General features: G+C 55.9%; 1 protein-coding gene across 1 annotated transcript; it reads left to right on the top strand.

Annotated features, from left to right (window-relative positions):
- The first annotated feature begins 3,436 nt into the window (after positions 1-3,436).
- Positions 3,437-24,291, top strand: LOC119105765 (long-chain-fatty-acid--CoA ligase ACSBG2). Its single transcript, XM_037229267.1, has 14 exons — positions 3,437-3,514; positions 4,585-4,623; positions 9,119-9,257; positions 11,983-12,180; positions 12,903-13,098; positions 14,416-14,517; positions 16,054-16,269; positions 16,721-16,896; positions 17,497-17,665; positions 18,141-18,275; positions 18,657-18,806; positions 19,676-19,816; positions 21,630-21,752; positions 22,712-24,291. Exons 2-14 carry the CDS (start codon positions 4,599-4,601, stop codon positions 22,907-22,909), a joined length of 1,968 nt encoding a protein of 655 aa, XP_037085162.1. The 5' UTR covers positions 3,437-3,514; positions 4,585-4,598; the 3' UTR covers positions 22,910-24,291.
- The last annotated feature ends 387 nt before the right edge of the window (positions 24,292-24,678 follow it).

Consider the following 24,678-nt stretch of genomic DNA (forward strand, 5'->3'; position numbering starts at 1 on the left):
CAACTTTTCTATCACACCACGCACCTTTCCGTCCGTCTGAAAGATCGCGCTCGTCACCCCGGTGTTCAAGTCGGGCGATCGATCAGACCTGGCTTTTTTCAACTTTCGACTCATTTCTATTCTCTCTGTACTGTCGAAAATTACCAAGAAGGTCGTCTGCTCCAAGTTCACCTCTTACTTTCTTGTCAATCACATACTGATGCCACCGCAATATGCCTACCGTCCACGTCACTCGATGGAGGACGCCCTGATCAGCACTGTGTGTGGGGGGGGGGGAAGCTGGCAAGGGCTGCCAACAGCCACGTCGCGTCGATAACGACGATTGACCTTAGCAAAGCCTTTGACAGCGTTGATCACGGCGTCCTCCCCAGCACCCTGGAATTCGGAATTGGTGGTTCCGAGACAACCTGAGCGGCCGGAAGCAGGTGGTCAGTGGTGGCCCGGTTACCTTATCTCTATCCCACGGGGTGTCCCAGGGATCTCCTATCTGTCCAATGCTGTTCCTCATCTTCACCGACTACCTATCTGGCTTCCTGTCCCACGGTCGCCTACTATCCTACGTTGATGGCATCTAACTCTTTGACTCCGCTACCCCCGATGTCGTCGGCCTGTCCAACCTGAAAGCCCGTGTCGAGTAATCCAATCAGTGCCTTCAAAACTGGTTTCAGCCAAAAACCCTTAAAATGAACCACAAGACAGACTTCATACTGATCGGCAACAAACCCTCTACCACAAAGACCAGCAACTTCCACATTACCATCTCCGGCACTAACATTCATCCATCACCCTCAGTGAAAGGACCGTGTAACTCCTCGACCACCACCTCACCTGGTAACCCCTCATCTCCTCTCTCGTTCGACGCTGTAATACAACCCTCTTATACCTGTTCAAAATCCGACACCACTCCACTCCTGAGGTTTTGAAGTTCCTTGACGAAATCCACGTCTTCCCCCACATCTTCTGCCGCCTGTCCAACTGGGGTGGAGCGGCTGAGCGTCACCTAGACAGGCTGCAAAGGGTGACGCACTTCGCTGCCAGGCTACCGAGTGGTGTCCGCCGCAGCGATCACATTTCACTCGTTCTGGAGGCACTCGGCTGGCGTAGCGTCGCGAATCTTGAGCACCACCGGGGCGGCCTAAAGGTGTACAGGGCACTGCACGTCCCCGAATCTCCCAGTGCTCTGCGTACTCTATACGTAACATGCGCCGAGTCTTCCCAACGCCAAACTCGGGCTGTTTTGGGCGTTGGCGGCTCGCTATAAATGCCACGCGTCCGACTGAGCGCCAGCCAGCGCCACTTTTCGTGCCGCGCCGTCGCCGCGTGGAACCGGGTGCCTGCGGCGGCCGTTCGCGCCCCCTCGCGCCAGGCACTCTCGACTATTGTAAATCGTTGACTTACCGACTGAAACTGTGTGTCTATGTGTGTGCGTGTATCTCTGTACAGTGTGTGGTCTCTCTGTTGTGTGATGAGCCTTAAACCTTCGAAGAAGTGTGTGGTCTTCAGCGTATGGTTCTCTTCGTTGACAAGTGATATCGCCATCTGACAGCTAGTTGTTAACTGCATGTCCGAGATGCGCGGTGTTGGTGACCTCTTCAATCGGAATCCCATTTAGAGCAAAAGGTCATATTTGTGTGGACGTAAGCTTTTTCATTTCAATGCCATATCGTTCCTTTGAAGGATTGAATACTATGTCATGTGCATGATCAAAATCCTCGCGGACGCTTAGGCCACCTTTCAGCCCACTTACAGACAGTGTTATGAGCGCGATGTTGTCCGCATACACCACGCGATTAATTTATTTCTCTCCTGCATCGTACCCCAACCCTGCATGTGTGTTAAACGGTGATATACACATCAAACAACCACGGTGATACTATTCCTCCTTGCCTCACTCCATAACAAACAGAGCATGGCTCGACAACGTGAAGCCCTAAGTAACAGACATAGTCTTATGTGAATACGAATATACGATATGCGTGCCAGACGTCCAGCAACATCAACATTGCTCTCTCCGTTTGGTTACCGACGATTGCTGGCGTTGAAACTAACATTTTTTGACGATCTTTGTGATTAATGATCATCTACATTATGGGTTGAATAGCCCTGAGATCCAGTCGTGTGTTGTAGCTCCATCATTTACCTATACGGTGCCGTTAGTTTCGCGTCTCCCTTCGCTCTGGCTGCTGAGCTCTGTTATGCATCCTTAAAATCGTCCCGAGCATGCATCAGTTGCGCAAGTACGGCGGCGCGTGGCGCGTGGTGATCTGGACTGTGCTCACTGACCAAAACTTTGGAAAATTGATAGTCCGTTCTCTCTCCGTCAGCAGTAACGATCAGAATATATAAGCACATCACTGCGGCGCTGGGTGGTCCAGGTCTGGACCTCGTCTAGGCCCATGTTCTCCAGGTTGTTACAATTTAAGAATTTGTCGCCGCGACTTGACTTGTCGCGATTCTTGTCCTTTCATTGTTGATCGAATGGGGAAGGTGGATCATGACGATGCTTCGATCTCAAAGGAGACGCCCATCCGACCAAGCAGGACCTAATAATTCCTATATAACATGTCAGCACATCTCGCTCCACGTCAGGGTATAACAATTCAGGTCGTACAACTATTATAGAATAACGCTTCGCATTGGTGAAAGCTGCGCTGACCCGCTTGGGTTCTCGAGAGCGTGACGGCGGGGTCGGGTAGAGCCGGGCCGGTGACCTCGAAAACACCACTCGGCCTACGGCTTCAGCTGAATACCACGAGACCCTCGTGGATCCCACAGCTCATAATACACAGTTCGGCGATTTCCGCAGGTAGATAGGCGAGGCGGCTCGGCACACTTGTCTTTTCTGCCGCATATGGCATCCGTCGACGCCGCTCGCATCGCGTGCGATCAGCGGCCTCTGGGGGGCTCGCTGTCTCACGCATTCCGCAGTCCGGGGCGGCACACGACGGCCAACCCTGGCCATGGAACCGGCCGCTGATGTCCCGGGAGTTGTTAAGGGCGTTGGCAGCGGGTGGGCCGCAGCTGACAAACAGCCGGGTTCTCCGAGCGTTCTCCGAGTGTTTTCCGAGCGATCTTCGAGGCGTTCAGTCGGACATCTGGCAATTTTACACACTCAGCAGAGAGACACGCTCCAAATGACCTCTCGCTGCACCCAACGCGATCAAAACCAGTATGCCTATGCTACTTGAGACCTCCACAAGATCATGTTGTCTGAGCGGCGAAGATTGTCCCCAGCCTTCGCCTGCACGCGCCATGCGACACCCGCTATCAGACTGGCCTCAGCCCCCATCGAGCTGTATCTGGAGTCCCGACCGTCCCACCCGCGAACGGGCCGCCGCGCCGCGCCCGTCCGCGGGACGAGCACCGTGACGCGCCGGCCGGCCGCCAATGGTAGCGCGTTTCGAGGTCATCTGGTCGTCGGACTCTGCTTCCGCCGCGGCGCAGTGGCAGTGCCGCGCTGCGTACGGCGCGTGAGGAGGGGCGCGTGGCGGTGACTGTGGGTGCCCGGTGAGAGGTGAGGCGACGAGAGGGAGGGCGCAGGTGCGGCGTTGCTGACGCTCTAGTGGCAGCGAGGGTGACCGCATCTCTGGGTGGTTTGCGCAGTTTGCTTCGCATCGCAGCAAAGGTCCAGCTGACTGGAAGTAGATCACAACCGCGAGCCAGCATCTCGCCCAAAATGGTGGTCAAACGTGTGATCTCAAAGTGAAAACGGGGCTGGGCCACAAAATGATGATTTTTGGGGGAAAGCATTGGGATTGAAAAGCTCCTGGTAGTTGGAATACACCGTCGCTGTGGGTGCATTCCAAATCGTGGTACTGGCAGCGTGTCGTAACACTGTCTAGGAACCGCAGCTTCCAGTGCGTGTCGCAACAGCGCAGTTTGCTGTGCCTCATCAAGTGAATAAACAGAAGGAAGGGGCTGGGCTATGTCACGGACGAAAGCGTCGATTGGTTGGTCTTGTACAGCTATGCATGTAACGCCTACGACAGTAGACCTTCGTGTGTTTCGTTCCGCATTGATTGTGGTTAAACTCCTCCTGTCTCACGTCAGCGATGCCCTCGTGTCTCACGACAATGATGCCCCTGATGTCTCACGTCAGCGATGTCCCTCGTGTCTCACGTCAGTGATGCCCCTGGTGTATCAAGACAGCGATGCCCGTCGTGTCTCACGTCAGCGATGCCCCTGGTGTATCAAGACAGTGATGCCCGTCGTGTCTCACGACAGTGATACCCATCGTGTCTCACGACAGCGATGCCCCTGGTGTATCAAGACAGTGGTGCTCCTCGTGTCTCACGACAGCGATGTCCCTGGTGTATCAAGACAGTGATGCCCCTCGTGTCTCACGACAGTGATGCCCCGCGCGTCCCACGTCAGTGATGTCCCCGATGTCTCATGTCAGCGATGCCCCTCGCGCTTCTGTTGACTTGCGGTTAATGACCTCCTCAACGATAGCCATATCGTAAATATGCCGCCACCTGTTACTATGAGCCGTTTTGTTTAAAGAAGCAGTCGCTGGGCTTGGCCTGGCTGAGGAAAAGGCAGTTCCGCATTTCTGCACTTTTTCTAATGATGGTCTTTTTGCAGGTGTCCGGAACAGTATGTCGTCAAATGAGTACAACAATGGTGAGTGTAACCAGGGTCAATTTTTGGCGCTGAAAGCCAGATAAAGACGGACATTTTTTATCGACTCGGAAAACATGAGGTTGAGCATTGCTAGCAACCGGAGCAGCGCAGGGGGAACAGGACGGGGGAGTTAGAGTGGGCATAGTGGTATGCTTTTGCCCGCTCGGAGTAATTGTTTTGCTCGAGATGAAGGTTTTGTAGCTTCGCATGTCCTGCCAAGTAAGTTGAAGGAGATCCCCATAACTGAACTAGCTGGTACTACATCGAGTTGAAAAGACTTTTCCGCGTCAAGAGGCCCGTTTTGTGGATCAGAAATCTCCATTTTGTACTAAAGAGATCCGTTGTTACCGACTGGGGTAACTCCGTTATGATCTAATGGTCCCTGTTTGCCGTCTTATCTTTTTGGGTGAGAAGACATCACCGCTATATCAGGAGGCCTTATTCTGGACCGCGAGGCCCCTCTCATGCGTCAGAGAGCCACTGCCCCGAATGGCGGTGACCTGTTCGGGAAAAGGAGGCCTTTTGTCGGATTTGGAGGACCCTTTTTGATCGGAAGGATTTTGTTCTGGATTATGAGGCTATTTTTGCATGATTGTCATTTATGGAAGGAGAGAAATATTGAGAGATGGGAGTCTTGGGGTAGGGAAGCCCTTTTGCTGGATGTGGAATCCCCCTCCAATAACAGAAGACCTCTGCTCAGGATTGTTTCGTCGTCGGCTTTTACTCTCATGGATATTGATACATATGGTAAAAATGTCGATGGGGTCACCGGTAGCCGGCGCCACCGGTGCCCCCCCCCTTCCCCGTGAGCAAGCCCCATGTTATTCAGGAGGCCGCTTGGAAAAATTTGCCCCCTATCATTGGCGCCGCCCCTGGTCAGTAAGCAACGCATGGTATGGAAACTTCATAATTAATGTTGTTACCAACTAAACGCACGGGGACGCAGACCACTGGCCGGAGTTCCCACTATGTACGCCGCTTCCCACCAGCATGGCATTGTTTCACTTCCGGAAGATCACCGCCACGGGCCGCACGCGCGAACCCAAGCTGCTGACGTGGCCTCCCAGCGCAGCGGGAGACTGCGACGCTCGGGCGGCGAGTCTGTCGTGAGTACGGGCTGTCTGTGTTGGCTCAGCTGGCGCCGGTATGTGGTATTTATCTCTGTACAGATCGCGTCGCAGTGTGACCGCTGGCTGTCGGTCGGATCGGACCCTGCACTCCGCCGGGCCTGGCGCTCGCCCCGCCTTGTTTATTGGCGGCGCCCGGCCTTCCGGCAGCACGCTCCCAACTCCCTCCCAGCGAGCAGGGTCACTGGGGTAGCGCTCTCCCGACTCCCTCCCAGCGAGGAGGATGGTTCGGGCAGCGCTCTCCTGACTCCCTCCAGCGAGAAGGGTGACTGGGACAGCGCTCTCCTGACTCCCTCCAGCGAGATGGGTGACTGGGACAGCGCTCTCCCGACTCCCTCCCAGCGAGGAGGGTGATTGGGACAGCGCTCTCCCGACTCCCTCCCAGCGAGGAGGGTGGTTGGGGCAGCGCTGTCCCGGCTCCCTCTCAGCGAGGAGGGAGTCGGGAGGTTCTTCGAAATTCTTCACCACAGACTTCTGCGCACCGGGCGGAAGACGCGACAAAGGCACACGCTGTGGACGGCACAATCAAAGCAGATGTCAACGAGGGTTGAGCAATCTTGGTGTCAGGTCTTAACATAGTACCCTCGGCGCCGATGTCCACACAGCACCGTGGAAATGACGCCGGGGTGAAACACTTCTGGCGTAGCGTGCGTCGCTTGGTCGCCCAGCCTAAAATTTCAACGTGTTCCAATTTACGGGAAAACGGACATTGACGGGAGAAGGTAGCGTGATGGCCTTTAAAGGGATTGAACAGGGTTCCTTTCTGGGATGAAACCTTCATTATACATTTATTTCAGCTACAAATTATGTCGGAACTCTTTTAGAACTGGGCCGCTCGTCATGAAACGTAAAATATTAAAATAAATCATCTTGGTAACTAGTTTTCGTCGTGGCGCAGGTTGTTTGACACTCGTGGAAGAAATCTGGTATTTAATTCAGGCCCTTATCCAAACTATAGTTCGAACCACCAGGGTCGCAATGGCCGAGTGACTAGCGCGTCGGACCCTCACTCGGAGCCCGGGCCCGATCCCCGGTTGTTCCATGGCCCCTGAGCGCCAATATGGCCAACGCTGGTGCTCCATAAAGGGCGTGACGACGTGCGCCTCGTCCCTGTTTTAAAAAAATGCGAACCATTTGACTTCATTAGTATTTTTAGAGCAAATGGCGTATTCTACGTTCCCAAGAGTCTCATGCTTTAACAATACGATTTACCTGGCCCTCATTTTCGGTTCCTCGTTCCTTTTTCCCCCTGATGAAAGCTAGACCCTGGATCGGCTAGCTCTTTCGAAAACACCAGCCTTTGGTTTCTGCATCCCTTTGTTTTGCTTCTGCGTTTTTGTTTTCTGTTGTTTTCTTTTTTGCAAGCTCCGGACTCTGGCTCCTGGATCTCATTGGCTCTGGTTCTTGGTTCCCTTAAGTCTCTGCATAAACACCAGCCTCTGGTTAAAGGTACCCTCGGGTTATTTAACGAACACGAGGCTCACGTTCTACGTACCCTCTGGTTATGTATCGGACACGAGGTCCTGGTTCGAGGTACCCTCTGGTTATTTAAGAAACACGAGGTCCTGGTTTGAGTTACTCTCTGGTTATGCAACGAACACGAGGCCCCGGTTTGAGGTACCCTCTGGCTATTTAGCGAACACGAGGATCTTGGTCCTGGTTTTTGCTAGATCCTGTACAAAGACCAAAGCCTGGTTCCAGGTTCCTATCGCTTCTTCACAAACGCCAGATCTTTGTTTTTGGTTCCGATTTGCTCACTCACTTAACCTCAGATCCCGGGGCCTGCTTCTGAGTGGCTCATTCGTAAAGACAAACTCATGGTACTATTTGGCAATTAGCTACTACTAAATACATGTCGTCTGAATACCGTGCATATTTTCGGCAGCATTTTCTTGTACGCTGCGCGTCACATAAGTGCACCGTGTGGTTCTATGCAGGTTCCTGGCAGTAACTGTAGGTAAAACCCTGGTGCTCGCTGGTTCCCCTGACTTTGTACTGGATCTAGGTTCTTGCTGAATTTTCGGCATAGTTCCAGGCTGGATCATGTATCTTGCCATATCTTCGGTCATGATCCAGGCTGGATATTGGATCTCGTTGGATCTCTCGGTGTGATTCCGGAATGGCTCTTCTCTCTCTTGCTGGATGGATCCCTATGCATATTCCAAGGCGGTTTCTGGTTCTTGCCGGGTCCCTCGGCTCAGTGGCCAGCTGGATACGGATGCTTGCTGGTAACCCCTTCACCATACAGTGTTGGATTCTGCTTCTTGCTGGGTTTGTGGCTTGTGTTAGATTTGTGTCTGTATTGATAAGCCGGTGTGTGCACGTATTTTGTTAGCCATCATCACGTCTATCATCATGGCACGGATGTGTCGGATGGTCAAGGGGGTGGCAAAATTGTGCATGGTAAAAGAGCTTTGAAAAAAACAGTCGAGTTAGGTAGGACATAAGACCAGGGCTCATCAATCAGAGACGCCAAACTTAATAGACAGCTTGATTGGTCAATGGAAACGTTCACGGATAAAGGCTGCAGCGTTAGAAAAACGGCACTGTTTAAAACATGAAGATGATTGATCACGCGCCCACGTATATGCGTGTGCGGACGCGCGTGCATATGCGTTCGTGCGTGCGTGTGTGCGTATGTGCGTGCGTGCGTGCGTGCGTGTGTGTGCTTGATATTGAATCGGTTTCCGGGTTCTTCCTGGTTCTGAAACCAGAAACAAGGAACTGATGTTGCGGGTGTTTCTGCGTATGCGTGTGCGAAGATGTAACCACGCAAAACGCGTAGGGTGACAGATAAGTCATCAGTGCAGCGGGTCGGACGGCGCCAACAAATTTCTCCTGGGATAAATGCGTTTATATAGAAAAGGTGCGCACCATTATCAGCACCGCACTTCATAGGTCGTGCTGTGACATGCTTGGTCCAGCGGCCAGTCGAGCAGCCGGGTCGGTCGACCTGCCTCCCCCTGACAGGAGCCTGGCGCCGCCGCTGCCCGCAGGCCCGGACCAAGTGGTTCCCAGCGAGTAGCGCTACAGCCGGGTGGCCGACCGGCCTCCCCCTGACCAGAGCCTGGCGTCGCCGCTGCCCGCAGGTCCGGACCAGGTCGTTCCCAGCGAGTAGCGCTACAGCCGGGTGGCCGACCGGCCTCCCCCTGATCAGAGCCTGGCGCCGCCGCTGCCCGCAGGCCCGGACCAGGTGGTCCCCAGCGAGTAGCGCTACAGCCGGGTGGCCGACCGGCCTCCCCCTGACCAGAGCCTGGCGTCGCCGCTGCCCGCAGGCCCGGACCAGGTCGTTCCCAGCGAGTAGCGCTACAGCCAGGTGGCCGACCGGCCTCCCCCTGACCGGAGCCTGACGCCGCCGCTGCCCGCAGGCCCGGACCAGGTGGTCCCCAGCGAGCAGCGCTACACGCACGTCATCAAGGGCGCCGTCAAGACCAGGGTGCCGGACGACTTCGAAGCCAACACCAAGCCGGTCAGCGTGCCCAGCCTTCTCAGGACGACGGCCGAAAGGTGAGTCGGTGACGCTTCGTTTCACCCTGGCCCGCCCAAATACTGAGTGTAGTCAGTCTGCGCAGTCACAGATTAGCAGCCTCAAGGGCTGAAGCCAGACATGGCTGGGTTTCCTTGGCATGACACATCACTGGTTGTGATTCGATATCAGTTAAAGGAGGAGTCAAATAGAGGGAGAGGCTTGCCATCTCTCGTCTTCTACGTCTCCCTCGCCTGGAGCGAGAGTGCAGGGGCGACTCCCGCCAGTCACACTTCCCCGCCCCGTCCCGCCCCCCCCCCCCCCCTGGCTAGGGTCACGGTGTGGCTCGACTCGTGCCCGCCATCCATTTAGTTATAGGGTCATAAGATGATATGTGGGTTCAAGCGGCATGGTGCACTCGTCTCCTACGATACATATAACAAGGACATTATTTCTACGCTGCGAGGCATGGCGGACCATAGAGGCAGGTACATCGGAGCTATGGTTTGCTATAGCCTAAAACATGCAGCGGTGTCGCGTCTGAGGCTAATCATGACGCGTCTCAGGCTTATAGGCTTGGGTGATCATTCTGATAACTCAAAGATGCTTTGATGTCGTCGACGTGAGTAAAACATATTTGCAGGTTTGACGTAACATGCTGTCAAATCGTGCAGATCCAAACCGTTTCAACTTATTCTTCTTTTTCTTTTCTGTAACCGGCCGCTTTTTGTTTTATTACAGTATGGCTTTCACGCACCAGGCAGACAAGTGCCTGTCAAATTCGCTATCCGGCATCAATCGTGCGCACTGAGACTGAACCGAGAAAGCATGTTTATGTATGTATGCGTTCTCCACTCGAGCCCCTCACTTGACATTGGTGAACACGTCTCCGTCAAAATGCGCTGCTAGAAATGAATAAACGACGCATGCCTTTGTTTAGAACTTACACTGCAGCCAGTGGTTAGTTGTAAGAGAGAGGTGCTACATGTTAAAGAGAACGTTTCACATTTGGAGAATTTGAAGTAATCGTGAGATATGATTAAACAAGTTTACTTATAACTACTGGCATATTTTTGGTACCAAAGACTGCTCTAAACGATAGAATTTCTCTGTTTGGTAAATGTGCTCCTCGGTACGTCATTTTTTTATTACGTCATCGTACCTTGCACATCATTGATGCGAGCCAATTTAATCCCATTATGTCTGGACGCCGTGCTCACAAATGTCATATATTAACGGTTTGATCGTTATATTTTTAGTGGCGTTGATCGACACATGGTTCATGGAATGCCAGGATTTAAATAGCGTTACTGCGACGTCAAGAATGTCAAGTTGACCATGAAATACTCACCCACAGTTACTCTCCCATATCTGTGCGGCCTTTAAGTTCAGGCACCAGAGGGATTTAGGTCTTAAGAAGCGCGTGGCCGTGCGCCGCATCAAAATGTCTAATATGACTTTTCATTTCAAAACCACATACAAATATGGAATTTTTCCTTTAAAAGGCAAGGACCTGATATTTTGTTTTTTCCCGCGGATGACAAGACAGTGAACTAGGAAAGAACCCGCGTGTTATTACCAATTGCAATGTGATTGGCGGGAACTGCTAACAGCGTACCACCGCCACGTGAAATAGTTTGCTGTTGATGATCGTAGTTTGGTACCAGTCATTGCATCGCGACCTTAACGTTTCTGACAAGTGCAGAATCAAGCAGAGGAGAGCAGAGCAGCAGAGCAGAATCAAGTAGAATCGCTATCTCGCGCCGGTTTCTGTTGGAATCTGATAAGTTATCATCTTTGCTTATATGACGCCCATCGAACATGAGAGGCCTTTACCGCGGTAGACTCCGGCATTCCTTAAGCTGTCGACCTTTTTATAACATGTTGATTGCGAAACGACTTTGAAATTATGCGATGCAGTGAACTTATATTGTTATTTGCAAAATTGCGCACTAAGCACCCGTATGTGTATTAGCACCACAATTCACAAATTCGAATAGCATGTGAAATATATTCCATTCGTTATGGATATTTTCCAGCGGGCAGTTATTCCAGAAAGACAAGTACACCACCCTTTAAGAAAACGTTCAAAGTACGTGTTCAATGTGCACCGTCTTGCCCTGTAAACTGAGTGCACTTTGTTCGAGTCTGGTCGCAGACCAGATCACCTCCCCGCCAGCCGCCGCGCAGGCCGCGCTGCTCGCGACCCGGGCGGGCCGAGTGACCGCCGACGCGTCCCTGAGCGGGCCGGCGGGGTGGCCGGTGACCTCTGACCTCTGACTCCTGACCGCTGACTCCTGACCCCTAATCTCCGTCCGCTGACAGCTGACCTCTGATTGTTGACCTATGATTGCGTACCTCTGGCCCCTGACCGGTGACTGCTGACCTGATCCCTGACCGCCGACCGCTGACCGTTGACTGCTAATCGCTGACTGCTGACCGCTGACTGCTGACTGCTGACCGCCGGCCGCCGACCACTGACTGATGACCGTCGACCGCTGACTGCTGACTGTTGACTGCTGACCACTGACCGCTGACCGCCGACTGATGACCGCTGACCGCTGATCTCTGACTTCTGATTGCTGACCTCTAACCTCTGATTGCTGACCTCTGACTGCTGACCTCTGACTGCTGACTGCTGATCTCTGACTGCTGACTGCTGACCTCTGACCGCTGCCTAATGACCCCTGATCGCTAACTGATGACCTCTGACCGCTGACCTCGGACGGCTGGCCTCTGACTGCTGCCTTCCGCGCCGTGCCGCAGATGGCCGGACCGGAGCGCGCTCTGCGTGAAGCGGGACGGCCGCTGGCAGAGCACCACCTTCGGCGAGTACTACGAGCAGGTGCGCACGGCGGCCAGGGCCTTCATCCAGCTGGGGCTGCAGCCGTTCGACGGCGTCGCCATCATGGGCTTCAACGCCCCCGAGTACTTCGTGGCCAACATGGGCGCCATTATGGCTGGGTAGGTGACAGAGCGGCCCCGTGTGGTGCTTTGGTGTCGGAGCCGCTGTCCTGAAATGCGCTACGGCCACAACAGCGTGCGGTGCACGGAAGCGAACTGCCCAAAGCCAGCAGGCCCTCCCCCTCCACCACGCGTACCGTAATTTACGGACGCCCTCCGACTAGTTTTTGCCAGTCCACAAGACCGCATGGCCTTCTACCCTGATCACCACGCGCTCTACCGTACGTCCGCAGACATAAGATATCAGTCCACTGCCCTTGACACGGAGACCGCGACACTTGAGTGCACCGATTCAGGAACGTCCACCCTCGAGCTCAGCTGTCTGCCGTTGACACTTTATCTGTGTCCCACGAGTGTAATCCGCGCACCCAGACCACTCACCTCACTACGTTGCATGTCATGGGAAGTCAACACGCTGGGGTTTCTCCGCGACGCGTGACCTGCGTCGCCGGCGGCTGTCTGGTGTGACCGGGGGGGGGGGGGGGCTTGTAACAGGCGGTGACGTGGTACTGTGGGACGGTCAGCCCGCGCGTTCGGCTGCCGGTCTCCCGCAGTCAGACTGGAGGATCGAGCGAGCTGTGTTTGTGTTAATGTTCAAAACCCGAGAACCTTTTTGCGTAGCAGATAACTTAACGAGCGTAAAATACAAAATGCCTGTTGCTGGCTTGTGCATGTGTTTTGCACAGACGTGCGCTTGTTTAGACATGCCTTCGGTTTCACAGCGGCGTGTCGACCGGCATGTACACGACCTCCTCTTCGGCGACGTGCCAGTTCTACCTGACCAACACCAACGTCACCATGGTCGTGGTGGAGAACGACAAGTACCTGCAGCGGATCCTCGAGGTCAAGGACAACTGCCCGCAGCTCAAGACCATCGTGCAGTACACGGGCCGGCCGGCCGCCGCCGGTGTCCTTTCGGTCAGTATGAACACGGTGCTAGGTGCAGTGCTGGGAAGGTCAGGTACGGGCCGGCCGGCAGGCGCCGGCGTCCTTTCGGTCAGTATGAACACGCTGCTCGACACAGTGCTGGGAAGGTCAGGTCAGATCAGGTCGGAAGGTCAGGTCGGGCCGCGTCAGAGCACGACAGGCCAGGGTTGTGTCGTACCAGACAGTGCCGGTGGCGCAGCCAGGAGCCTCTACGGCTCCCAGGACCCCCTCCTCCCCCTGCGAAATGGTTGAAGTGACCACCGAGGCTTGAGGGCTGCTCGAACCCCCTAAGCTGAAGTTGCCTCCCAAATTTCTGTTGTCACCACGGTGTCCGCTGGGGGATGTTCAGCTGGCTGTGATGCGGGAGGTTGTATCGTCGGAGTACGCTGCGCCATTGGAGATGAAAAGTATGTGAGGAATGGTGTACATGGGTGTGGATAGAGATAGACCTGTGTTCAGGTCTGGTTCCTGGTTCGTGTGCCTGTGCCGGGTTCGTGACAGACCTCCCCACTGATTTGGTGCCATTGGACCCGCTTCGGAGACCTTTAAACAGTTCTAGAGCGGTAGTTAGTTACCAGCATGCCGTTCAATGTTTTTCCAGGCCTTGGCTGATTCAGTCTCCTGCAGTGTCTTGGTGCCGACTCCTGTGTCTGTGAGGGACAACAGTGACCTTAGTGCAGAGTCCTGTGTCTGTGAAGGACAATAGTGACCTTGGTGCAGACTCCCATTGTGACTGTGAAGGAAAACAGTGACCTCGGTGCAGATTCCCACTGTGAATGTGAGGAACAACAGTGATCTTGGTGCAGACTCCCACTGTGGCTGTGGGGGACAACAGTGCCCTCGGCGTAGATTCCCACTGTGACTGTTAGGGACAACAGTGGCCTTGTTGCAGACTCCCACTGTGACTGCGAGCGACAACAGTGACCCTGGTGCAGACTCCCACTGTGGCTGTGGGGAACAACAGTGCCCTCGGTATAGATTCCCACTGTATCTGTGGGGAACAACAGTGATCTTGGTGCAGACTCCCACTGTGAATGTGAGGGACAACGGTGACCGTGGTGCAGACTCCCTCTGTGGCTTCGAGGGTCAGCAGTAACCTCGGTGCAGATTCCCACTGTAGCTGCGAGGGACAAAAGTGGCCTTGATGCAGACTGCCGCTGTGACTGTGAGGGACAACAGTGACCTCGGTGCAGATCCCAGCTGTGGCCGTGAGGTCTGCGGCCCCAGCAAGGGCGCGACTGTCGCAGTGAGGGACGTCTGGCATCCCCGGAGGGGCCCGGCTGACCCTTGCCATCTCCCTGCCTGCAGTGGGAGGAGTTCATGGCGTCCGGGGCCAGTTGCGATGAGGCTCTGCTCGCCGAACGCCTGCGGGGCATTGCGGTCAACCACTGCTGCTCCGTCATCTACACGGTAAGCTGCCAGGCCGTGCCGCGTGCGCGCCAGACCGGACGCTCCGGCGACTCGCGCTCCGCCGCGCTTTTTGTGTTGGGCAAGGTTCGCGGACTGCCTCTGTGAGACGTTCCAGGCCGTTCTGTGAGAGTGAAGCGTCCCGCGTTCTGAGGACAGGACCTTGGTGACTCAGCCAAGTGGATAGCTCGTGATCTGAGGACAGGACTCAGGTGACCCAGCCATGTGGATAGCTCGTGCTCTGGGGACAGGGCTCTGGTGACTCAGCCATGTGGATAGCTCGTGCTCTGGGGAAGGGCTATGGTGACCCAGTAATGTGGATAGCTCTGATACTGAGGACAGGACTCAGGTGACCAGTTCATGTGGATTTAGCTCGTGCTCTGGGGACAGGCTCAGGTGACCGCCATGTGGATAGCTCGTGCTCTGGGGACAGGGATTCTGGTTGACTCAGCCATGTGGATAGCTCGTGCTCTGGGGACAGGGCTCTGGTGACTCAGCCATGTGGATAGCTCGTGCTCTGGGGACAGGGCTCTGGTGACTCAGCCATGTGGATAGCTCGTGCTCTGGGGACAGGGCTCTGGTGACTCAGCCATGTGGATAGCTCGTGCTCTGAGGACAGGGCTCTGGTGACTCAGCCATGTGGATAGCTCGTGCTCTGGGGACAGGGCTCTGGTGACTCAGCCATGTGGATAGCTCGTGCTCTGAGGACGGGACTCTATTGACTCAGCCATGTGAATAGCTCGTGCTCTGAGGACAGGACTCTGGTGACCCAGCCATGTGGACAGTTTTGCTGTGGACACTGCCCGCGCCTCAATGTTGCGCTGGTTGCAACGTCATCACTGACAGATGCCGCGACGGAACCATGACTGGTGCTCTAGTGCTCGCGCTACGCTGTTGCCTTTCGCACACATGATAGTGCAGTGATCTGTCGATCAATCGTGTGATCAATGTGTGTGATCAATGTACGATCAATCCGTGTGATGAACAATACAAACACATCGGCTCAAGTGCAGTGACCCAGACGTGCTCCTTGAAAGCTCGAAGTGGCAGTGCCAGGGGTGTGACCTCCACAGACGTTGGTCGGACTGAACCACGGCTAGTTCTCTATAGGAAGGATCACACGTATGCATGTTCTATTGGTTTGCATAGAAACAAATTAGATCGCAGTTACCCAACATCTGTGGTCATAGTCCAGTTTGCTTTTTTCCCTAACGACGTAGCTGCCTGCGTCGCACCGGGGCATTGAGAGTATCAGTTAATGCTCCGGGCATCCGCCGCAAAGTGCGACCATTGGCAGAGGGACTTCATATGAGGCCTCCGTGTCCAAACCAGTAACGCCGGACGCTCTGGGATCTTGGGACAGCCGGGCACAATTTTCGGTGTGGTGACGTCACGGTGATCAGCGTGAAGTGACGTCTGAACGGTCACATGACGTCACACGGGACGAGACAGCTCGCGCTACAACGGCAGCGCTGTGCCCCCGACTGCCGCGCGTGGACCGCCGCTTGACATCCTCCGCCGCCGTGCTCCTTGCCGCAGTCGGGCACGGTCGGCCAGCCCAAGGGCGTCATGATCAGCCACGACATCTACACGTGGACGGCCGAGCACGGTGCCGCGTGCGCCAACTACCTGGACGGCGAGGACACCATGGTGTCGTACCTGCCGCTGTGCCACGGCGCCGCACAGATCGTCGATATGTACGCGTGCCTGCGCGCCGGCTGCACGGTCTACTTCGCCCAACCGGACGCCCTCAAGGTGAGTCCCTGACCCCGTCGAGGCTGGTCCCACGACGTTCTCAAGGTGGATCTCCTGATCTCGTCGAGATCGATCCCGTGACGCCCCCAAGGGGCGTCGCGGTGCGTATAAATGTGGCTGGGGGGAGAGGGGGGTAATGTTTTCATTGGGGACTGCTGAGCTATTTACAGCGGATCTCATGAAGTTCGGAGACGTAGTCAAGAGAAGAGATAAGGGGCACCCCTCACACGGAGTTAAGAGATTTACGCTAGATACTGGGTGGTTTCCCAGGCATTTGGTCCAAATACTCACGATTTTGAAGAAAAAATTGACGTCTGCTTCCTCTCCACGCCTGAGGAAAATTTGCGCTGCGTGCCTGCATGAGTGTAGCTTGGATCTGTGGCGAGGCTCACCGCGCTTTTTGGAAAGCACGGACCGCGCCACTGTGGTCACCGAGTGTGGTGTACCGCAGGGCTCTCTCATAGCCACGCTCTGCGAGGTGAGGCCCACGCTGTTCCTGGGGGTGCCGCGCATCTACGAGAAGATGTACGAGAAGTTCAGCGCGGCGCTGTCGTCCGGCGGACTCAGAATGACCCTGCTCAACTGGTGTCGGGCTCAGGCGTCCCACTACTGGAGCCTCAAGGAGAAGTGAGTGCCTGCTCCGATTTTGCTTCGAGCTGGCGTCCAGCTGGGTCGGGTCTGATGAGTCCCTGCTCCGATCTTGCTTCGAGCTGGTGCCCAGCTGGGTCGGGTCTGAAACTGTACAGGCCGTTCACGACTAGAGCTTGACGTGGGAGTGGCTCCTCGGGCTGCTCCCGTGATCCGGAAGAGGAACGGGGCTGGATGGTCTCCGGGCCAAAAGTCTGTTTGGCAAAGGCTGGTGGGACAGTAGTTCGTCGGGGAATAGTTCGTATGGGCAAAGGATCGTGGGATAAAAGTTCATCTAGGGCAACAGTCTGTCTCGTGAAAGTTTGCCCGCATGAAGCTCGTCCTGGGCAAAAGTTCGTGCAGCAGAAGTCTATCTTGGGCGAAAGTTAATGCGGCACAAGTTTTTTTTTATATCATGAGCTCGCTCGCATAACAAATGTGTATCGATGGTAAAAGTTCGTTTCCGGGCAAGTGAGTCCTTCTGGTGCTGAGCTGAGATCCAGAGTGGTCGGATCTCTCTAACCCGCCTGCGTTGTTCCCAGAGGCACCATTCCACCTGTCCTGCGTCCACGGGCATAATCCCAGCGTCACCATTTCCAGAGACATCGACACGCCGGTGCCGTGGAGCCTGACTGTGGCCGACCTGATGCTGCGCAAGGTGCGCGAGAAGATCGGTCTGGACCGCGTGCGGCACGCGGGCACCTCGGCCGCGCCCATCTCGGCAGACGTGATGGCGTTCGTCCAGAGTCTCAACATCCCCATATTCGAGGTGAGACACGCCCCCCTCCCCCTCTCCGCCCACTCGGACAGGGGGACCGCCGGCATCTCGCTGTCGGCCATGTGCGTGCATTGTGCGTGACCCGGACGCTCACATCGCATTGCAAGGTTCCAGTCTGCGTTTCAATGCTGGAAACAGTTAGAGTTTGCCTTTGTCCTGTTGCCCCGTTTGGGAACACACGTTTGCCTTTGTCCTGTTACCAGGGAGGTCGCATGCGTGCTCCCCGTCAAGGTTTTTTTTTTAAATACCAGGATGACAACCCTTGAAGCCTCCTGAAACCTCCTCGCCAGCCTTTCCGTGACGAAGAACTAGTTGTAGTTCTTGTGTGACAAAGTCCTAAAAGAAACCGCAGTGACGAAGTCCAATTTCACATTTGCTACGGGGCCATGACCCCCTAGCTCCCGGTCACAGCCGAGTTGGGCTGCTAGCTCCCGATCACAGCCGGGTTGGGCTGCCCCGCCCACAGATGTACGGACTGAGCGAGACCTGCGGCCCCTGCACCATCAACAACCACAAGGGCTTCAAGCTGGGCAGCATCGGGCGCGAGTTCATCGGCTGCAAAGTCAAGATCCTCGATCCGGACGAGCAGGGGAACGGAGAGGTGACGTCACTACACTGCTGGGGGCGGATGACGTCGCTGCACTGTCGGGGGCGGATGACGTCACTGCACTGCTGGGGGGGGGGGGCGATGACGTCACTGCACTGCCGGAGGCGGACAGTCTCTATAGGCGGGCTTGCGAGTCGATCTCCAGAGCCTTCGAAGCTGGGCTCCGGGGGCGTTTGTTGCGGCTCACGTCTGGTCGCAAGGATTGCGGCACAAGGTGCAGGCTCCGCCGACATGTTGCGTACAATCTGCCTTATTAGTTGTAGTGTGCGCTGCGTAGCTTGGCCTCCTTATTGCTAGGTGCATGGCGGACTTCTTCCATAATCTTGGCCACGCCTATTGACGTCTTACCACGGCGGCTGCTCATCCTCCGAACAGATCCTGCACTGGGGCCGCAACATCTTCATGGGCTACTTGGGCCGTGAGGACGCCACGCGGGAGACGATCGACGACGATGATTGGCTGAGGACTGGAGACGTGGGCCGGATAGACTCGGACGGATACGTCCACATCACCGGCAGGATCAAGGTGAGGAGAGGGAGGACTGGAGACGTCCACATCACGGCAGGATCAAGGTGAGGAGAGGGAGGACTGGAGACGTCCGCATCACCGGCAGGATCAAGGTGAGGAGAGGGAGGACTGGAGACGTCCACATCACGGGCAGGATCAAGGTGAGGAGAGGGATGACTGGGTTGGGCTACATCATTGGTAATATCAAGGAGGGTAAATGGGATGATCGGGTACGTCTTCATCACGGGCAGGATCAAGGTGGGGAGAGGGGAGGGACCGGGTGCATCTATATTACGGGCATGATCAAGGTGGGGAGAGGGGATGACTGAGTACGTATGTATCACGGGCAGGATCATGGTGGGGAGAGGGGGTGATTGGGTACGTTTTCATCACGAGCAGGATCAAGGTGGGAGAGGGGGTGATTGGGTACGTCTTCATCACGAGCAGGATCAAGGTGGGAAAAGGGGGTGATTGGGCACGTCTTGCGATGCGCTTAGATATGTATAAAACCCGGGTAGAAAAACGAAATAAGTATGCATTATGTATTCTTCGACAGGTTCAAGTAGCCAACAGCTTGCTAACGATGGATGCTGGAGATTGTTGAGTAAGCTTGGTTTTCAATGGAGGGATCGCTTTGCGAGTGACATGTTAGATCGACTCCAGCCAAAACGCCGTGGTTTTAATAGTGTCACAGCCACTGTAAGATGCAAGCGGTATAAGAATCGGCGGCCAGTGTAACAGCTTCATACCTGCGTTGGACGCGAACACGCAGCAGAACGTGACTGGGATTGCATAAGTGCCTGACGTGTTCTTGACCGGTCAGTGTTTCGAACTGTCCAGCCTGCAGTGCTTTTGCTAACTCTTCCTCCCGACTTTCTTCCCATCAGGAGCTCCTGATCACGGCGGCCGGGAAGAACATTGCGCCGGTGGCCATCGAGGAGGCCATAAAGTCGGAGTTGCCCCTCGTCAGCAACTGCGTGGTGGTCGGTGACCGGCGCAAGTTCCTCAGCGCCCTCTTCACCCTCAAGGCAAGCATTCGTCATGTAGACGAAGCATTCAAGTGATTGCGTCACCGATATCCGTGGAGCATGTGAAAACGTGCCCCAAGGATAAGAGTGACAGCCCCTCCTCCCCCCCCCCTTCCAAAGAAAAACAACAAAGCCACAAGCCGCTTTCCACATGGTCGTAAGCAACCGGATCGGGTGCTTATCGCCCGCCGTAGGACAGCTGGGGTGCTTATCGCCCGCCGTAGAACAGCTGGGGCGCTTATCACCTGTTGCAGGACAGCTGGGGTGATTATCGTCCGCCGTAGGACAGCTGGGGCGCTTATCGCCCGCCGTAGGACAGCTGGGGCGCTTATCGCTCGCCGTAGGACAGCTGGGGCGCTTATCGCCCGCCGTAGGACAGCTGGGGCGCTTATCGCCCGCCGTAGGACAGCTGGGGCGCTTATCGCTCGCCGTAGGACAGCTGGGGCGCTTATCGCCCGCCGTAGGACAGCTGGGGTGATTATCGTCCGCCGTAGGACAGCTGGGGCGCTTATCGCCCGCCGTAGGACAGCTGGGGCGCTTATCGCTCGCCGTAGGACAGCTGGGGCGCTTATCGCCCGCCGTAGGACAGCTGGGGCGCTTATCGCTCGCCGTAGGACAGCTGGGGCGCTTATCGCTCGCCGTAGGACAGCTGGGGCGCTTATCACCTGTTGCAGGACAGCTGGGGTGATTATCGTCCGCCGTAGGACAGCTGGGGCGCTTATCGCCCGCCGTAGGACAGCTGGGGCGCTTATCGCTCGCCGTAGGACAGCTGGGGCGCTTATCGCCCGCCGTAGGACAGCTGGGGCGCTTATCGCCCGCCGTAGGACAGCTGGGGCGCTTATCGCTCGCCGTAGGACAGCTGGGGCGCTTATCGCCCGCCGTAGGACAGCTGGGGTGATTATCGTCCGCCGTAGGACAGCTGGGGCGCTTATCGCCCGCCGTAGGACAGCTGGGGCGCTTATCGCTCGCCGTAGGACAGCTGGGGCGCTTATCGCCCGCCGTAGGACAGCTGGGGCGCTTATCGCTCGCCGTAGGACAGCTGGGGCGCTTATCGCCCGCCGTAGGACAGCTGGGGCGCTTATCGCCCGCCGTAGGACAGCTGGGGCGCTTATCGCTCGCCGTAGGACAGCTGGGGCGCTTATCGCTCGCCGTAGGACAGCTGGGGCGCTTATCGCTCGCCGTAGGACAGCTGGGGCGCTTATCGCTCGCCGTAGGACAGCTGGGGCGCTTATCGCTCGCCGTAGGACAGCTGGGGCGCTTGTCGCTCGCCGTAGGACAGCTGGGGCGCTTATCGCTCGCCGTAGGACAGCTGGGGCGCTTACCCTGCTGGAACCTGGCGGTGCCTGCGCTGGCCACCAGGCTGGCCGGCGAAGTCCAGCTCGGCGAACCCGGGCGTCGCAAACCCAAATAGCGCCGCCATATTGTCGCGATCGCTGATGGGTGGACTGGTCCTAGCGTGTAGCCCAGTTGACACTACGGTCAGGCCCATCTGGTCGGCTCCACCTCAGACGCTCGCTCGCCTCCCTGCGCCGCTCCCAGGCGTGCCTTTAGAAGCGCCCTGACCTTAACCACGGTCCTGACCTGACATGACCTGACCCGACCTGACCAAGCAGTGCTACCGATCTCCCGTGTGTAGCCAGCGAAGTACGTGCTTCGCAGGCTGCGAATGTGAATATGGGACAGTGGTGAGCTATCCGTGCTGTTCCTCCCGTGCACTGTGTACAGTAAACACATTTTCCGCCCTCTCGGGTGACGTCATCGCAAGACGTTGGTGTCGCTGCTGCGTGTGACGCCATTGTCATCCTGTCGCCAGGTGGAGATGGACCCTGACACCGGTGAGGCCACTGACAAGCTGCAGCCAATGGCTAGGGAGTGGCTGGCCGACCGAGGGGTGCAGGCCACCACTGCCTCTGGCGCGCTGAAATCTCTGGACCAGGCAAGTGTTTGGGAGCGATCGCTTCTGATGCGAAGACGTGATCACATATTGGCTGGTGGTGCGCGGTACGCTGTAAGTGAACTTGTGTGTTAGTCGACCTCCACGGAATCGATTTAGATTCTAGTGCGCAGTGCATGTGGCTTTTCCCGACTCAAATGACGAGTGGCGCTGCAGTTTTTTGTTGGTTCAGTTTCCGACTCCAGTAGATATGGTCGGATTCCAGAAGATGTTCCGATGGAGCCAATTCCGCTGATGGTCGTATACGAGATAAACCACTAGGCGCTGCATAAAGGCCCGCGTATATATATATATATATATATATATATATATATATCCCTCTCTCTCTCTCTCTGTGCGTGAGCGTGTGCGTGTGCGTGCTTGCGTGCGCGCGCGCGTGCGTGCGTGCATGCGTGCGCGCGCGCGCGCGATTCGTGATGTTGTGAAATAAACCGTGTTCCATTTGGTGGACATAGGGCTGCCAAAATAACAAGAAGGGGTCAACATATATGTTTGAGCCGACTTTTCACTGACTGCAGCCAAAACAGCTGACTCAACTCTGCCTCTGGCCCACAACTGTGCCCGATGGACTGTGGCTCTTGGACGTCCAGCCGTCTCAGTTAGTGTGGAGTCGCCGTCCCTGGTGCTAATAGACCTCCGCATAGGGAAGGCATTGTTGCAGCGTGGAGTTGTCCTTGGGACCGATTCGTAGTGTGGGCACCAGCGTGTCGGGCACCACTGTTCAGTGTCGCCCCCCTCCTTCCTCTGCCTAACCGCTGTCGGACGCGCCCCTCTGCCTGGCCCCTGATGTGCCCCTCTGTTCGGTGTCTGCCGCACTGCTCTGGTAGGTGTCTGTCGCGCTCCACTGACCGATGTCTGATGCGCCCCTCTGACTGCTGTCTGCCGCACCACTCCGACGGGTGTCTGCCGCACCCCTGTGACCCGCGTGTGGTCTCCGACAGTACCGGGCCGACATTCAAAAGGGGGTGTCGGCCGCCAACGAGCGAGCCGAGTCGCACGCCTGCTGGGTTCAGAAGTGGCGCCTCCTGTCCGGCGAGTTCTCCATACCGGGCGGCGAGCTCGGGCCCACGCTCAAGATGCGCCGCAAGGTCATTATGGACAAGTACCGGACAGAGGTGGAGGAGCTCTACAGCGGCTGAGGCGGTCGCGGCCGGCGCTGGGGTCGTGGGGTGTCGCCCGTCCATACTGGGGCGGCGCCTGTGCTGAGGTTGGTCTGTAACCGGGACTGACCTGTTCTAGGCTGACCTGTGACCTGGGCTGACCCGTGACCTGGGCTGACCCGCGACCATGGCTGATCTGTGACCGGGTCTGATCTGTGCTGGGGCTGACCTGTGACCGGGGTTTACCTGTGACCGTTGATGACCTGTGGCCGGGTCTGACCTGTGACAATTGATGACCTGTGACCTGGCCTGACCCGTGACCGGGGCTGACATTCGTTGGGGCTGACCTTTGACCGGGCCTGACCCGTGACCAGGGCTGACCTGTGCTGGGGCCGACCTGTAACAGTTGATGACCTGTGACCGGTCCTGACCTGTGGCTAGGCATGGCCTGTGACCGGGTCTGACCTGTCCTGAGGCTGACCTGTGGCCGTCGATGACCTGTGACCGGGGCCGACCTGTGACCGCGGCTGACCTGTGACCGGGGCTGACCTGTGACCGGGGCCGGCGGGGCAGGGGCTGATGGTTGGCACTAGAGGGTCTCGTCGGTCCGCGCGGCGCGGATCCTGTCCAGATGAACGTTACGAGATGAGGGGTCAGCCACAAGACAGCTCTTCTCGTGGCTAATTCCGCCATGTGGGGCAACTGCGTAATGTCGGAAAGCGTGTAGTAATGCATGAACCATAGTAGTATATTGAGTCAGGGGAGCGTTTAGGCTTTCTACATGGGAGAAGATTCGTAACCTAAAAGACGTACAGCATAGCGCGTGAGACCAATTAGTACAAAGAGCATGACCGAAAACGGTTCTAGGTGCTTTGTGTGTTGTTTCAGTTGGTAACGAGAAGCATGGGCTGAATTAGCTTTCACGCCACATTGATGTGTTTCTTGAGCGGGATCGGATCTGTTAAACGCTGGACGGAATTAAAAGTGATGAGCGACGTAGATAAGACAGCATTATTAGCCGTATTTCTCGGAGAAAAATCAGGCAGAAGTGTGCATTTCTGCTACTGTTTCGATAAAGGCACGCTGCCGAAATATCAACCCAACTGTAACTCCATTTTCCTGATTTTTCTCCGAGGAATAAGGCGAATACTACTGTCCTATCCATGTGAAAAGTGCTCCTCGCTAGTGCACTGAACAACTTACGTAATGAGCAACGACACTAAAATGCACCCAAATGCAGTTATTGGGCGCGGATGCGTTTCGCAGTTACTTAAACGCATGCCGGACTGATCTTCTCCCGTGGTGAAAGTGCTTACACGCTTTCTCGCGAGGGTCTATGGTAAGCTGAGGTAAATGTAGAATACAGACCGATGTTTAGGGGGTAATTGCTACCTATTTTGCAATACATGACCATATTTATTGCTCGTGACTTTGCTATTTTGGGGTTGCAGCAGTGGATCCTGCAACGGCTCCACACAGAAGTGCCAAGTAGCACCAAAAGCAACCGAAGCCTATCTCTCACGTGCGGAGACCGCGATGCGTACCCCATTTCGTCGGTGGAGATCACCACGTGCTTTGTCAGCGTGATCCTTTATGTGTAACCGCAGACAACGCAAACGCTACGAACGGAAATTGACATTCGGCGACACCGAGAACTTCACGACCTCGTGTCCACAACGAAAGCCACGCCCAGGCCGAAGCCAGGCGGTCATTTGAACGTCAGGATCAGTAGCCAGGTTGGTGCGAACTTGAACTACTGGCAGACAATCACGAATTTTCTAGTGGAAGACCATTGGGTGTTTTTACTA

This window comes from Pollicipes pollicipes, unplaced genomic scaffold (genome assembly GCF_011947565.3).
Source record: "Pollicipes pollicipes isolate AB1234 unplaced genomic scaffold, Ppol_2.1 Scaffold_6138;HRSCAF=7277_pilon_pilon_pilon, whole genome shotgun sequence".
Taxonomy (NCBI): Eukaryota; Metazoa; Arthropoda; class Thecostraca; order Pollicipedomorpha; family Pollicipedidae; genus Pollicipes; species Pollicipes pollicipes.